The following is a 17,487-nucleotide window of genomic DNA, read 5'->3' on the forward strand; positions in this document are numbered from 1 at the left end:
CTCTCTCTACCTCTCAGATCCTTTTTCTAAATCAGACGCGCTTCTCCAACACATCGCCACAACATCCCATTTGCATCTCTCTGATGTCACAGAGAGTGGTGCTATGAGACAATGAGATGATTAAAGTGTTTAAAGGCCACACATACATTATATACGTGCATAGTCATGCTTTCAAACTCATGGTGATGCTATTTTGATATCCCATGGTATTATTAGCATCTATTAGTATCAGCGTTTGTATACACCACTGCTGTATATACAGCCCCACAGAAAAAGAAATCATGTTGTGAGTAGAGGTGCGCAATATCATCTACGATAACATCATAACTGCTGATTTAACGATATGCGATTTGACATTAAGCCTAGAGAGTGCACGCATACTAGGGATGGGCGATATCTTATAGTTTGCGATATACTGGTAAAATTTTTCCCCACGATAAGAATTAGTTTTCCTGCGATAATAACGATAAAGTCTAGTTGTTGACGTATTTCTTTGTGCTACATGCTGAAGGTGGATGTGAAACTAGTATATCGCTAAATGAGGAGCTCCAAACTAGAACTGATTTGGTCAAAACTGTGCAGTGCGACAAAAATCGGTCTGAGCCTTGAATAAGGTTAACTGTACTAGTAGCAAGTGTGCGATGCAGTTTTGCAGTTTCTGCGCAAGGGCGCCCTTCGGCTTCCGAATCAGAAAGAGCTTTATTATAGTGTGTTTCACACACAAGGAGTTCATCTTAATGTTAGGAGCTTCCAGTACAGAGAGTACAAAAAAATTAATGTGACACTGATTTGATAAACAGTTGAATAAACAAGACAACATATTATGTTGTCACTTAATATTAAGTGACAACAATTCTTGTTTTTTGCTGTATTTCAACAACAAAAATAGTTCCAAACAAAACTGTTTTGCATCTCTGAGCAATACAACGTGTTTCGTTACTGAATCAATCAGCTGTCTGAATGAATCAGTCGAATGAATGACTCAGTGACTCACTCATGCAGTGATATGCCACCACCTAGTCATGATTTTAGGTTTATATTTAAAGTATTTTTTTCCTTTTTTTTCCCAAAATCATTTCAAATATCAGTTTTCAACATTTAGTTTAAAACATCAAAACATTCATGTATTAAACAGTTTGTGTGAATGCATCTAAATGCCACTTCAGATGCAGATTCTGTGCCACTTCCGCATTGCTAAGACAAATTTTGTTGATACTGATGTAATTTGATTGGTAACAGCCCTATAGAGTCTTACTATTTGAATTTCTTGATTAAATTTAAGAATTTGACACAAAAGATGATGCCCACATTTATTTAGGTTAGGAAAAATATGGCCTAAAATGTAAAAATGTCCATAAAAGACAAAAAAAAAAAAAAAAAAAACAAAACAAACAACAACAAAAAAAAAACCATTTCATTCAGTTCATTCAGCTACTTCTGCGAACTAATCACCGCACAGATTATGAAGAATATCAAAAGCTTTGAAAGTCAGCTGTCCACTGCAGTCTAATTATCACTATCAACAGAAATCCAGAAAATATCAAAATATAATTTTTTGTCATTATCGCACACCCCTAGTTGTGAGTTTATCTAGACATAAAAAGAAATTGGTAATAAAAAAAAAAAAAAAAAAAAATAAAAAGAGTTGGCACCGATAACCTTGTGGGCGGTGCCGACATACAGCGCCATTGCGCTCCGGGCGTCCCGTGTTCGAATCCTGACTTTACTGATCACGCCCCCATCTCTCTGTCCCACTTCACTTCCTGTAACTACTGATCTGTCCTTTCATAACAACAAAAGGCAAAATGCCTCAAAAAAAAAAAAAAAAAAAAAAACACATAAAAAGAAACAAAATATATAATAATAATAAAATAATAATAATAATAATAATAATAATAATAATAATAATAATAATATTATACAGACAATAAGTAACTCAAATTATCTTCACTGGCCACAGTGTAGTCTGATTCATTAACAAATGACTCATGAAACAGTTCTTTCAATGAATCAGTCAAAACGACTCACAACCTTCAGACTTACTAATTTGAAGAAAGAAAAAAAAAAAAACATGTTAGCCATCTCTGTTATGAATCAGTCTAATAATTTACTGTCTGAATCAGAGTTACTGAAATGACATCTGACTCACTGGATGTATATGACAATATGCAGTTAAATATAAACATTTACAAAAAACAACTGTAATAAAATGCATTTTTTATTTTAATTTTATAATTATTTGATAAAAAGCACAGTAAAAATCATTTTTGAAATATTAATACAATTTGAGATAACGGTTTTCTATTTATTATTATTATTTATTTTTTTTTTTTATTTAATTTATTCCTGTGACGACAAAGTTAATTTTTTAAGGAGCCATCACTCGTCTTTAGTATAGGTGCAAAAAAAAAAAGACTTCTACGGAAAACACTGGGTCAACTAAGTTACTTTCTGGTACTTTTGTAAGAAAAAGATGGTAGAAAGCATAACTCCATTTTCTGCAAATTCCATCGGTTATGTTTTCCTTCTGTAGGGTGGAACATCAAAGTGAGGCTGGATACAGACCGAAGACCAAATATAAACACGTGGGACATGCTTGCAATGCCAAGCGCATGCCTGACACGGTTACTCACAACTGTGACACTTAACGTGCACCGCGCTAACATGTGTACTGAGACCACACAACATAGCCTCCAGTAAATCAAAAACACTTTTTAAAAAAGTTGTTTACACACAAGACATTTAATGTAAAGCCGACTGGCTGAATGGGTGATTTATCATTAGGTGGTAAAGATGAATCGCTCGTTTAATTCGCTCTCATTCGAAAACACAAAAACTTGCCAGAAATCACACAAACATGCACAGGCCAGCATTCAAAAGCAAACCGTTGAAGGCAACCGATTACAAGATCAAGCGTACTATTCCAGTCCAAATAAGGAAACACAAGCTAAGCGGACAGTGGAAAAGGCCTGGTTCAAATCCACTCCTGGGGAGAAAAATAATTTTTCCGCTTTCATTCCAAATCCCCAGCAAAGAGCCGTTTACTCGCAGGAAGCAACCACCAACTATTCAGTAGCACACAGAAGACAAAAGAGCCATTGCATGTTGCTGAGAGTGATTTTAGGACTTGAATTTCACTCAACCGCAAAACATACACCAGCAACAAAACAATACACACATAACAGGGTTGTTGTGAGGTCACTTCTTTCCTTTTGGTGTGACCAGACAGGAAATGAGCTAGTGACGTAAACAGACTCACAATACAAAGATACACACAAGGTCAGATGTGTGTTTGTTACATGTCTATAACTTTAGTCAGACCCAAAAGCCCCTCCACTCAAAGCCAAACATGAACAAAAGCAAAGGGCTGCTGTGATTCAAGCCCACGTGTCTACGCCCCTGCCACTTACTTACCACACAAGCCCAGTCATTGTGATCGGACCCTCTTTTTGTAGAGCAGCAGGCGGATAGTCATCGATCAGACTCATACGTGAATCATGTGCTTGAGGAAAAGGGGCCTCTCATTGCCACATGCTTGCTATCTGGCTCATCCAGGCCTAATCGGGTCTCCGCGGCGAACAAATAACAAAGCTGCGGCAGAAGTCCTAAGTACTCCGTTTCAGAGCTTTAACTACCCTGAGCTGTCCGGGAAGCAGTTTAGAGCCAATGCCAACACAAGAGAGAGAGCGTTCTGATCCCTATCACACACCAAAAGACGTATTTCCTCATGGTGCAATTAGATTAAGCTCAACCGCCAAATCTTAGGTGCTTTCATGTGTTGATGTCTGATATTTTGAAGGTTAGGCCTGGGCCTGGGCCTGCCACAACTCTTTGCTGGTGCTCAGAAGGGTTGGGCGATATCACAGGAAATAAAATCTTGATTTTTTTCAGAACATTTGACCAATTTAAGTTTATTTTTTTTACCATTTCAGTAGTCAACTTAAAAACAACTTAGACCTTGTCCATACTAATACGTTTTTGTTTGAAAATGCATCTTTTTCTCCGTTTTGGCCTTCCGTCCTCACAGAGAAGGCGTTTTTGTTGATGAAAACTGACCAGCTAATCAATGTCTTCAGGCATACTACGATCTTCCAGGCACATGTATCGAGGCAAGTTGGAAAAAGTCATTTACTTTTTGTTCTCTTTGCACACAAAAAGTATTCTTGTAGCTTCGTAACATTACGGTTGAACCACAGATGTCATTTGGACTATTCTGATGTCCTTACTATTAGGACCCTATGATTTCCGCGGAATCCAGAATGGAATTTACTGTATAACGTGGAATGTCATGGAAGTTTGGATTAATTAATATTTACAGATACTAGTCCATATCGCGATTTGATTTAAGTGTAATGACCTACTTTTGATTAAAGGAGAAGTTCACTTTCAGAACAAAAATTTACAGACAGAGAATGTACTCACCCTGTTGTTGATTTTCATGTCTTTCTTTCTTCACTCGTAAAAGAAATGATGTTTTTTGAGAAAAACATTTCAGGAATTATCTACATACAGTGCTCTTCTATGGTACCCGTGAGTTTGAAGTTCCAAAATGCAGTTTCAGTGCAGCTTCAAATGGCTCCAAACGATCCCAACTGAGGAATAAGGGTCTTCTCTAGCGAAACGATAAAACGAAAAATAAATGGTATACTTTTTAACCTTAAATGTTCATTTTATCTAGCTCTGTGTGTACTCTGTGTAATCCGGGTCAACACAGTTAGGGTAGGTCAAAAAACTTCTAATCATCTAATTTTCTCCTCCAACTTCAAAATTATCCTACAGCGCTGCAGAAGTACCGACCCAGTGTTTAAAAAGTGAACGTGCAAAGAAGGTCAAACGCCCTTTACCAAAAAAAAAAAAAAAGTAAAACTGCGATGTAGGACGATTTTGAAGTTGAAGGAGAAAATAAGATTGGAGTTTTTTGCCCTACCCTAACTGTCTTGAAAGGGACTGCACAGTGTACACACGCGCACGGCAGAGCTAAACAAGATGAGCATTTGAGGTTAAAAAGTATATCAATTTTTATTTATTTATTTATTTTAGAAAATGACTGAACGTTTCACTAGATAAGACCCTTATTCCTCGTCTGGGATCGTTTAGAGCCCTTTGAAGCTGCGTTGAAACTGCATTTTGGAAGTTCAAACTCACAAGCACCACTGAAGTCCACCTCAAAAAACAATTTTGTTACGACTGAAGACAGACAGACACAAACATCTTAGATGACAACGGGGTGAGTACATTATCTGTAGATTTTTGGTTTGGAAGTGAACTACTCCTTTAAATGAGAAGTCCACTTCCAGAAATTCTAATCAAGACTTGTTTGCCTTTTATAAAGGTAAACAGAAAGGTAAACAGACTTGCTTTCTTAAACTCAGGAGCATAAACAGCAATAGTTAAAATTATAACTTCTACTCAGCAATAATTTACAAAAATGAACTCAAAGAGCAAGTTAATAAACAAACAAGAAGGAATTTGAACAGTCTCTAGAGTTCACCTGAAAGTTATATATGGGTAATTTAATAAACAGACCAATTCAGTTCAGTCAGGCTGCTGTATGTAACTGCTGATGAAATATTATACTATAAAATACTACGTGAAATGTTTTATCTGGACTACCTAAGATATCAACAGAAGATATCAAACCTGAAAAAAAAAAAAAATCATTCACAAAAACACTCAAATGAGACAACCAATCAGCAAACTGTACAAATAAAACTGGTTAGGTTGCCTTGAATAAGATGTTCGTCACAGGCCTAATTTTGGAGGTCTCCATGGAGCAGCACCCCGAGGTCTGGAGAGCTGCAGTAAATATGCTCTGCTAGGAGACAGACGGCATGACGCATGCTGACGTGCAGTGTCATTGTGTGTTGGTGAAAATACAAAGGGCATGAAGAGTTAAAGTACTTAAAGCTGCAGTGTGTCATTTCTGCACCACTACCAGCACCAAATGGGACTGCAAAAATATTGATAAAATAATTTCCAAACAGGTTTCCCCACCCGTTTTTTACTGTTCAGCCATATAGACAATCCCGCCCCAAACACACACCCAGTGGTTGAGCCTATGTTGCTGTGCGAATCTGCTCAAACAAACAGAGCTTTCATGTTGAAAGAGATGTTTACACTTCCCAGGAAAGCAACCTTACTTGAAGTTGTCTTTGAACATTAACCTAATGAGAAATATTTGAATCTTGAGAAAGAATAGATCACATACAATAGTTTTAAGCAACAAGAAAAAAAGAAAACATTTTAATTGCACAAAAACAAATGTTAAATGAAAGTGAGCTAAATGGTTTAAAATATTATGTTTGTATTTGAATATTTAATATTTTAAAAACAATTATGATTTTAAAAATGTAAATAATTTAGCAATATATGAGTAAAATTAAAAGGACAGTTCACTCATCATGGTTTACTCATCCTCAAGCCATCTTAGGTGACCTTTTTCTTTCAGACGGATACAATCAGAGATATATATAGAAAAAAATGCCCTGGCTCTTCCAAGTTTAATAATGGCAGTGAATGGCTGTTGAGATTTAATAGTCCAATAATGTACATCTATCTATCATAAAAAGTGCTCCAAGGCGGTTATAAAAAGCCTTCTGAAGTGAATCGATGTGCTTGTGTAAGAAAAATATCCATATTTAAAATATGTAGGTTGTACGCTAGGGCTGTGCGATATTGAAGAAAAACAAAATATGCGACACCTTGTTAAATAATACAATATATAATATGCAATACGATATGGCTTTAAGTGTGTGAAATCAGCTGAAATTATATTTTAAAAATATTTAAAAACTTTTTAAAAAAAAAAAGTATATAATCAATGTATGTTTCACTACAAAAAAAAGCATCACTACAACTTCTGAATGTGACCAGCAGTATTTTTGCATTACATAAAAGCAATGTCACATATCTAAAAAAAAAAACAAAAAAAACAAAACAAAACAAAAAAAACAAAGATACAAATGAACTTTCAGGCAGGCTTACACTGAATATTTTTAACAGTAGCATTCAAGAAAGAAACAAAGATTCTGAATAATCAAAAATGCTTCAAACTAAAACATAACTTTTCGCAATGTTTAGATATAGCCTATTATCAAAATAATTCAGATATTGCATGCCATTATGTAAATTTATATGTATATGTAAATTTGCGATATTTTGATATCATGCAACCTTAACGTAGGCAAATGCGTTATGCGCAGAAGTGCACTGGAGAGAGCAAAACAAAACACCGGTCATAAATTAGAAGTACAAAACGAGGATTTGTAAGGAAAAAAAAAAAAAAAAAAAAAAATCTATAAGCCAAGAGGAGAGAGGTTTTCCTTTGTTGTGAACAAAACTTGGTTCTCATGAGACTAGCATATTCTCACCAGAGCTTTTGCTAACGCCCATGTCATCCGCTGGAACGCCACTCTCTCATGGACGTCATGTAGGCAGTTAGCGGAAGCTACAGATTACGGTTTTTAATTTTAAAATATAGATATTTTTCTTACACAAACGCATCAGATTGCTTCAGAAGGCCTTTACTAATCGCACAAAGCCATGTGGAGCACTTCTTATGATGGATTGATGCACTTTATTGGACTTCAAAATCTCAGCAGCCATTCACTGCCATTATAAAGCTTGAATAAGCCAGGACATTTTTAAATATAACTCTGATTATATTCGCCTAAAAGAAGAAAGTCATATACAACTAGGATGGCTTGAGGGTGAGTAAATCATAGGGTAATTTTCATTTCTAGGTGAACTATCCCTTTAAATCTCAAATTAATTCATTTTTAGTCAAAAAAAAAACTAATTTCTTAAAAAAAATTATCTACAGTATCTCTTACACTTAAAAAGATGAAGTCCAGAGGTATGAATGATAGAAAAGCAACTGTAAAAAGCAGAAAACAGGCATCTGCAAAGCAGTTAAAGAACACAGAAACAGTATTCTGGTCCATGTTATACAAGTATGAGTTGATATGGGGAAGTATGCTTGTGTGAGAAAAAAAAAAAGACAACAAATAAGTGGGAAAGGCCGAGCTGTTTAAAGACCAAAAACACACAGGAATCAATCAAACAAAACCAGGACACAGACAGAGAGAGCAAGAAAGAGTAAGAGAGAGAGAGAGAGAGATCTCCCCATCCCCCTGCTCTCATTCCCTGATCTATTTTGACAGTCTCCATTTCTTCCCTTCTCTCTCACTATTCTTCACCCTCCTGTCGTACCTATTCCTTGACCTTAACAGCGATGAAGAAGGTGATGCTGAATGACATCCGAAAAAACAAACCCCCTATAAAGATTATCTTAGAAGACTTTACAAAAACCCAGATCAGAAACAAATTAGTATCTACAATAACACAAATACTCTAAAGGCACCATCACATTATAGCTTCAATACTTCCCCAGATATCACATGTACGTCTGCAAGATGTCTGTTAAAGATCTCTTGATCTGGAAAGAATCTGCTGTGTACAAACAACTGGCAGACGTCTGTAAGATGTCAGTTTTACATACATTCTAAATCATAAACATCTTAAAGACATCTAATAGACGTCTATTTGACATCTGGTAGGAAACGTCCAATAGACGTATTGCAGATGAGCAAACTACGTCTTGATGTAAATGCAGATGTCAAATAGAGATGCACGTGTGCTATCAGGGTCTAGTATCAAAGGTTATTAACAACCCAGAAATCAAAAATGAACATATTTATACAGGCCAGCAAGTCTATTAAACATTGAGACACCCCAGTGACAAGTCATTTATGACAGTATGTAGTGAACATGAGTGTAACTGAACATAGGAAAGCACACTGCATTTAACGGCATTAGACTTCATGCTCTCAAAGACAGGAACCCACCTCATATTTAAATGATGAGCACATACTCAAGTCTATGGATTTTGTGAAGGCCTTCCACATGATTCATTCATGCCTCCAATCAAGCACTCGCAAACGTCCCCCAAATGAGAGTTGAGCTTTGAGATCAAGTGTCTGCTGTTATATTAGAGCTCATTATAGCATCGTTTTAAAACAAGCCCCAGGAGAACAGCACCGAAAGAAGAGGAAAACTCACTGGCATTATTATGCAGGTCAACACATAGTCAGTGCTCCCAACAATCATTCTTTTTTTAGATTATAAATTATTTCCACGTTTTGCTGAACAAAGAAAGGTCTAACTTCATTATTTTTTACTACAGTTCATCTATAAATAACTCACAGCTTCCCAACATACAGACACACACCGTTTTCTGCTTAAAGTCAGAAAGCTTTCAGATTTCATCAAAAATATGTTAATTTGTGTTCTGAAGATGAATAAAGGTCTTACAGGTTTGGAACGACATGAGGGTGAGTAATTAATAACAGAATTTTCATTTCTGGGTAAGCTACCTCTTTAACACGACAGACTGTTGCGTTTAATTGTTATTGTTTATATCCCTCAAAATGGTTTATAGTTCATAGCTGAGCAACTGCCATTGAGAATAATGGGAATGCTAACGATAAGCTTTCTCCAGGTATTTTAAATCTCCTTGGTGAGAATGCAACCTTAATGGCAGGCTGAGAGAGACAGAGCACAATGTTCCCCGTCCCCCATCTCTAAGGAGCTGTGAGGAGATGCATGAAGTACACAATCTTCTCAAATTAAGTATCACATCAGCGGGAGGACGCTTGAAGAACATCAATAAGAAGAGAATGAGAGAGGTGCAGATTGTTCCATGAAACAATACACCAAACTAGCTGCAGCAAGGGAAACTGCAGGCTGTATAGAGTAAACTGAAAACAGAAAATGGGCAGAGATGGGATGAGAGAACAACTGACCCCAGGCACTGGAATGAATCCTCAGGGTCTTGTGCTGGAGCCGATGACTGACTGAGGAACTAGGCCAACGTGATGAAAGCAAAAAGCTCATAGGAGTCTTACACAGGACTCAAAAGTGATGCAGATGTGTTTTTTCAAGTCCTCCACGTTCTGAAGAACCACCACATTCACAACAAACCTACAACAATTAACATTTACGCTGCCCTGGATGAAAAGAGAAAGAGCTAAGGCAGTTTTCAAAACAAGAAGGGGGTATGAATGCAATCTATTTGAGGATGGATGGCATCACCTCCAAACATTTGATGTCTTTGATGGTTCAGGCAATGCCCCTACGTATTGTAATGAAAGAACTGGGCCACGTGTCAGGGGGCTTTTTAAACAGAAGTAGTTTTCAGGTGTGCCTTTTAAGCGACCCTTTAATGCACAAACATTTTTTGACCATAGTTGTTTTCAAAAAGGGAAGTTGGGAAGTTGCACTATTGTATCCATACAACAATGCTTTCCTTTTGTGAATGAATCCTGACGATTCCAGGGAGTGATACTGTTATAGCTTTGTAAATGGCCAATATCACCTCATATAACCTAGTTGCACTGCCCATTTGGCTAGTAGGTTGAAGCAGATGTGTATTTTTATGGTAAAATTAACAAGGTAAGTGATAATGTACAATCAGCAGGTCATAAAGGCAAAATAAATCCTAATAGGTTGATCAAGACCAAGACATAAAGTGTAAATACATATAAATCGACATGAATAGGGCTGTGTATCACCTCAGAATACAGTTTCTACCTCAGTATTTATCTCAGTTTCTACATCAGTAACTACTGCTCAGACTACAGTTTATACCTCAGTAACCACCTCAGAAATTAGTTTCTACCTGCAGTAACTAATTCAGACTACAGTTTGTACTTCAGTAGCTACCTCACACTACAGTTTCTACCTCAGTAACTACCTCAGACTACAGCTTCTACCTCAGCAGCTATCTCAGACTGGTTTCTACCTCAGTAACTACCTTAGACTACCATTTCTACCTCAGTAATTACCTCAGAATACAGTTTCTACCTCAGTAACTACGTCAGACTATTTTCTGCCTCAGTAACTACCTTAGACTACCATTTCTACCTCAGAATACAGTTTCTACCTCAGTAACTACCTGACTAGGTTCTACATCAGTAACTACCTTTCTGATGTAACTAGTGTTTTTACCACTACCTCAGACTACAGTTTCTACCTGCAGTAACTAACTCAGACTACAGTTTGTACTTCAGTAGCTACCTCACACTACAGTTTCTACCTCAGACTAGTTTCTACCTCAGTAACTACCTCAGAATACAGTTTCTACCTCTACCTCAGACTAGTTACTGAGGTAGAGGTAGAAACTGTATTCTGAGGTAGTTACTACGGTATAAACTAGTCTGAGGTAGCTGCTGAGGTAGAAACTGTAGTCTGAGGTAGAGGTAGAAACTGTATTCTGAGGTACAGTTTCTACCTCAGCAGCTACCTCAGACTACCATTTCTACCTCAGTAACTACCTCAAAATACAGCTTCTACCTCTACCTCAGTAACTACCTCAGACTACAGTTTCTATCTCAGTAACCACCTTAGACTACCATTTCTACCTCAGTAGCTACCTCAGACTAACGTTTCTACCTCAGTAACCACCTCAGAATACAGTTTCTATCTCAGTAACTACCTCAGTCTACAGTTTCTACCTCGGTGGATACCTCAGACTACAGTTTCTACTTCAGTAACTACCTCAGACTACTGTTTTTACCTCAGTAACTACCTCAGACTACAGTTTCAACCTCAGTAGCTACCTCAGACTATAGCAGGGGTGGCGAACTCCAGTCCTGGAGAGCCGCAGCCTTGCAGAGTTCAGCTCCAACCCTAATAACACCTCACCTGCCTGTAGCTTTCTAGTAACAATTTAGAGCTTGATTAGCTTGTTCAGGTGTGTTTGATTAGGGATGAAGCAAAACTCAGGGCTGCAGCTCTCCAGGACCGACATTCGCCCACCCCTGGACTATAGTTTCCACCTCAGGCTACCATTTCTACCTCAGTAGCTACCTAAGACTAACCTTCCTACCTCAGTAACTACAGTTTCTAACCTAGTTTATGCTTATTTAATTTGTTTCCTCATTACGTGAACTTTAAAAAAAATTTATAATGTTGTACTGCCACAGCTCTGGGCATTAAATATTGAAAAGATTGAATTATAAGAGACATGAAACCAGCACAACACTGTAGGAAATAATTTTCTGGAAATATTTAGTAGGTCATTCTTTCAGGTCAGAAATCATTATTATATTAATCACAGCAATGTTTTCCTAACTGACAGTTTTAATAAGTTTTTATAATAATAATAATTCTTTAAAATATCATGGTTAATTTTTTTCCCCTCACACAGTTAAAATGGATCTTTTTTTACGGTTGTATATGTATAAAGCCCTCATCATACTGACAGCTTCCACCAAACAAAACAAATGACAATAACTGGCCGTCATCAATAACACGTTTCTGCACGCACAGTTTCCCTATTAGAGATGTTTACCTCTCACCCCCATTTCAGGCCTTATTCTGTCTTTTTTGATTCTCATCTGCCCTCTCCCTCTAACCATGTCCCTCATTTTCTCTCAGGATGATCCAGCATTGGCCTCTGTGATTTAATGTCGGAAGCTGTCTTGGCGTGTCTCTCTCTGCAGTTGAATAAGTAGGATCTTCTTGTGCTGTGCCAGGAGACAGAGGGGGCAGCGAGTGCACCATTCCTAACCCAGCGAATGTAGGTCAATACGACCTTTCCCTACCACACATGGAGACAGAGAGAAGAGCCGCACGAGAAACTGAAAAAAAAATGACAAGGAGAGGGAGAGATAGAGAGGCCAGATAAATCAAGAGGCCGTGACACAAAGAGACATAGAAGGAGAAAAGGAGAAAGCGAGAGAGAGAGAGCCTGGGGTGAACGGGCTGAACGCAGGGACGATCCAGCTAGGGTGGTAACAGTCAACGACAGAAAATGTAACTCCTCAATGCTAACCACATGACGTCTGAGTGTCAGAAAAATTCATCTAACGCTACAGAGAGAAAAACGGAGCTACTGCCAGGCCTCCAAAAACTACCAGGGGGCCTATTAGCCAAGGACAAAGGCACCATCAAAATCAACAGAAGAACAATTTAGCACACAATGCAAGTTCAAAAAGAGTTACAAAGGAAAGAACATAAAACTATGATTTTAACAAAAAGAGTAGGTACTCTATGAACAAAAGAAGTGGGATTTTAAAGAGAAAATTTCAGATGTATCCAAGAACATTAAAACTGACGTGCAATTTTCTTTTTCGATCCTAGCTTAATATGTTGAGACCACTATAAGATATTAGGTTTCACTCACAAAGTATGCGTGAAATCTGCATAGTTGCGAAAGCTGTGTTACCGTTTTATTAAGCTGCGATGTTTCTCTCTAACAACTCTTACATTAAGAACAAATTCATGTGCAACAATGTGTTGTGAGTGCAATTAGTAGTGTATGGCTCAACCAATGACCTCTTTGGGGGCGGGGCTATCTGTTTTGGCCAATGGCAATGTTAAGTGTCAGGGAATACTGTTGGAAACAGTCATTTTTTAGCATTTCCATTTGTTGGTGCAAAAATTACACACTTAAGCCCCGTTCACACTACAAGCGACAGGCAGCGACAAAGAGACACAATCTCATTCATTTCAATGGAGAGCTGGCGATTTCCGGCGACAAGAGCGGCATCGGGCGACCGGATGGGGTGTGTCCAGTGACGTGACAAAGTTCAGAATCCCTCAACTTTATGCAAATGGAGAGCGACTTTTGGGAGCAACAGCCAATAGGAAAGAAGATGGTAGAGCTCATGTGATCATTCCCCTCTCAGCCGTTGATAAACATACACAATGGAAAAAAGTAGGCTCTGCTTCTCAGTCGTTTTTGTTTGTATGTACAGATTTAATATAGATTTATATTATATTTAGTCTTTTGCCTCCACCACGACACATACATGTGCTGCTGACGCAGGGATGAACAAAAGTCTTACGGGTTTGGAACGACATGAGGGTGAGTAATTAATGACAGAATTTTCAGAATTTTGTGGCCTTGCTGAATAAAATTATTAATTCTCTTTAAAATAAAAAAACAGTGTATATCGTCATTGATGCATTAGACAGCAGACAAGAAGATTCACTTCTATGGCATGTAGACGGATGACACGGGGTCAAGGTGTTTTAGTGAGTACGGGGTTGAGGAGATGGTGTAAGAGACAGAGACATGGTCTGTGAGCTGTTGCGTGTTCAAACATGACAGTACACTAATAGGTGCAAAAACGAAATAAGACAGAACTTACTCACACAGACAGACAGGACAAATAACACAAACATCAAGAGGCTGTAAAATGGGTAATAATATTAAATCGTAACCTATCAGCTATGCTGAAGAGAAGCAAAATGCTTAAAACCAAAAGCCTCTTGAGGGTACTGGAACGACAGAAGATTTCCGGTGTGAAAACAGAAAGATGCAGTACTTCCAATTGCGGTTTCACTACCTAAACCAAAACAAAACCACTTCGCTTGTATCTCAAGAGGGTACTGTAATTTGACGTAACATATAATTTAGAGAAATACAGAGGAAAATTTAGAGAAAAACAACAAACCCGTAAATTCTTGTCCAGCTTCTAGAAGGTTACCCCACAAAAAAACAATGATTTGCTGTTTAAGGTGGTCTCCCAGACTAGCCAAATTGGTGTTCTACTAAGCTGGTCCCCAAAAAATGACAAGCTAAAAAGTCCCAGAATCCATGTAAAACCAGCCTGAACAGGCTGAGAGACCAACAATCCAGCTTAAACTGGTTTAAGATGTTGTTTTCTTCAGGATAGGACTTTGTGACCTACTCTTGGACTAAACATTTCCTTAATGCATTCTGCAGAACCATTAAAATGTGTCATGTGAATGATTAACCAGGGCTTGTAGATCCTGCTATCAGAAAAACAAAGATATTTGTCATCCTACATTGATGATATACAATCCTGTAGCCTACATCATCATCAAACAGCTTTCAATTATTTTCCTATACTACATCCTCACTAACATAAAAGGAATCTTAAATATTTGTTTTAAATGAATATAATATGTCACAACCTTTTTCCTGACAGAAGGTAATTGTGTCATCAATCTTTCTGGAATAGCTTTGCTAACTTAGCAACCAAATGCTACACGAATCAATCAGGTTACCGATTAATCCCGTTTCGTAGCTAAATATAACCGAAATGACCACAATCGTGTCTGTCGTAATCTTTTACATGAACAATAGCCTTATAACGTTAAGTGCCGTGATATTAAATAGTCTTTCACCACATCAATCTATCACACCATGCTAGCTAGTTAGCAGGGAGTTACAGAGTGCCACGCCAGGTCATTGTTTACATTGCTGACTACCTTTGATTCTCAGATCCGTCTGTTATTTCATATAATATTGACTGTTTGACTAACTAATAGTCTTGAGTTTAAGAATAACAGCATTTTATGTATGTTCAACGGGTAACAATTAAAAATGCCACGAAGAAACATGACATTCTGTATTAACTTATTTTTATAGCTGCCTCTAAGATAGTAAATAATAATAAAACTGAAAATGACAAAGGACTATGTTCATAGAAGGGTTTGTGGATAAAAAAAAAACTGCATCTATGAGTATGAATTTATTTATTCATAAGGTGGCCTGCACAGCACTCCAGCTAACCTTATTTCTAGCCACGGGCTCTTTATCAATAAGTTGCACGATTGACCCAAATATATTTAGTACAATCATCTCTATTATCTCTTACTGGGTACGCCCGTAAAATCTATAAGAGGTGAAAATGATTTCTGTTCATATTTTGCTGAAATCTTTAACCAACGAGCACCACAGGCTCTGGCGAGCTAACGCCACAACCAGCTGAAATTTCTCCAGCTTGGCTGTTATAAACCACATTTTCAACCTCATGCAAGTTGTCAGACCAGCATAGTAGTGATTCTTGAACTTAATGCATTATATGGTACAAAAACGACTGCAAACGGCCAGGGCGATCCAGCCTCCCCACCCACCCTACAGGGGACAGCGCAGGAACAATGTCCCAGAGCCGCGCGGTGGATCGCGCCATTCAATCAGAGCAGCCGTGCGAGCTTCGGGCTTACCAGATTTGAAGAACGTCGCTATATCGGCCGCGTCCTTAGCCGCCTCCTCGGCCCCTTCCCCCGAGCTCATGGCTGTGGCGAAAAACACAAAAAACTAATATCCAAATCCTAAAGTTGTTCTTTATTTCCCCCACAGGCAGAAGGATTTAGAAAAGATGTCCGCCCCTGTGTCTGAGGAATGATCTGACACGGACGGAAAAAGGATCACTTCTGAGTGCTGCTGGGGAACATCACAAAACCTCCTCCATCTTGGATAACACAAATTAATAGCGCCGGCCGGCGGCTCTCCCAAGCGTAGCTGAGACGGAAAGTCAGGAAAGACGGCAGGGGGCGGGAGTTCGCTTCACAAAAAGCCTCTTTCCAGCCTTTTCCCTTTCCAGTGACCTTAACCGGGTCCTCATGGGCCCCACAATGATTTTTTTTTTCGGTAGAATATTAGGGAATTTGAAACATCCAATTTCCCTCGGCACTTCAGAGCCTATATTCATTATAAAATACAAGCTGATGTACAAAAAAGGTCTTCTTGGAATCGATTCTCTCTCTTAAACCTAAGATGAAGTTTTTATTGTAAAGCCATTTCTGCTGTATCATCTACATAACAAGGAGACGACTTAAGCCCCGCTATGTCCTTAAAAAACAATTTTTGCTTTCATATTTTCTTCAGGTTGCATATAGTGCCAGTCAAATGTTTTTGAATTCTTTTTTAATTCTCTTCTCAATAAACCTACATTTACTTGATCCAAAAATTTGTAATATTGTAAAATATTTTTACATTTTAAAATAACTGCTTTCTATTTGAAAATATTTTTGTAAATCATACTGTTTTCCTGTGATCAAAGCTAAATTCTAAACAAAAAAATATATATATATAAAAATATAAAAATATTCAGCAAAAATATACTGATTTGCTGTTCAAGAAACATTTGTTATTAATTATTATTATTATTACCATCATCATCATCATCATCATCATCAATATTTAAAACAGTTGAGTAAAAATTTTTTCAGGATTCTATGATGAATAGAAAGATCCAAAGATCAGCATTTATGTACAAATAGGATGGATGAAATTATAGAAATTAATACTTTTATTTATCAAGGATGCTTTAAATTGATCAAGAGTGATAAAGACATTTATAATGTTACAAAAGATTTCTATTTTAGATAAATGCTGTTCTTCTTATCTAAGAAACCTGAAATTTTACTCAGTTGTTTTCAACATAAATAATAATAATAATAATAATAATAATAATAATAATAAATGTTTTTGACCAGCAAATCAGAATATTACAATGATTTCTGAAAGACCATGTGACTGGAATAATGATGCTAAAAATTCAGCTTTGAAATCACATTAATAATTTTTTTTAAATATGTTCAAATAAAAAGCAGTTATTTTAAATAGTAGAAATATATAATTGTACTGTTTTTGCTGTACTTTGGATCAAATAAATGCAGGCTTGGTGAACAGAAGAGACCTCTTTAAAAAAAAACCCCTCTAAAATC

General features: G+C 37.3%; 1 protein-coding gene across 8 annotated transcripts in view; it reads right to left on the minus strand.

Moving 5' to 3' along the window:
- The window catches only part of trioa (trio Rho guanine nucleotide exchange factor a), a 122,101-nt gene extending 105,862 nt beyond the window's left edge, over positions 1-16,239 (minus strand). For all 8 annotated transcript variants that reach the window (XM_051136174.1, XM_051136173.1, XM_051136176.1 and 5 more), the window contains exon 1: positions 15,982-16,239. In XM_051136174.1, coding sequence (XP_050992131.1) covers positions 15,982-16,051 — 70 coding nt within the window. In that variant the 5' untranslated portion in view covers positions 16,052-16,239. The remainder of the gene's footprint in view (positions 1-15,981) is intronic.
- Between the last annotated feature and the right edge of the window lie 1,248 nt (positions 16,240-17,487).

This window comes from Labeo rohita, chromosome 19 (genome assembly GCF_022985175.1).
Source record: "Labeo rohita strain BAU-BD-2019 chromosome 19, IGBB_LRoh.1.0, whole genome shotgun sequence".
NCBI classification, from domain to species: Eukaryota; Metazoa; Chordata; class Actinopteri; order Cypriniformes; family Cyprinidae; genus Labeo; species Labeo rohita.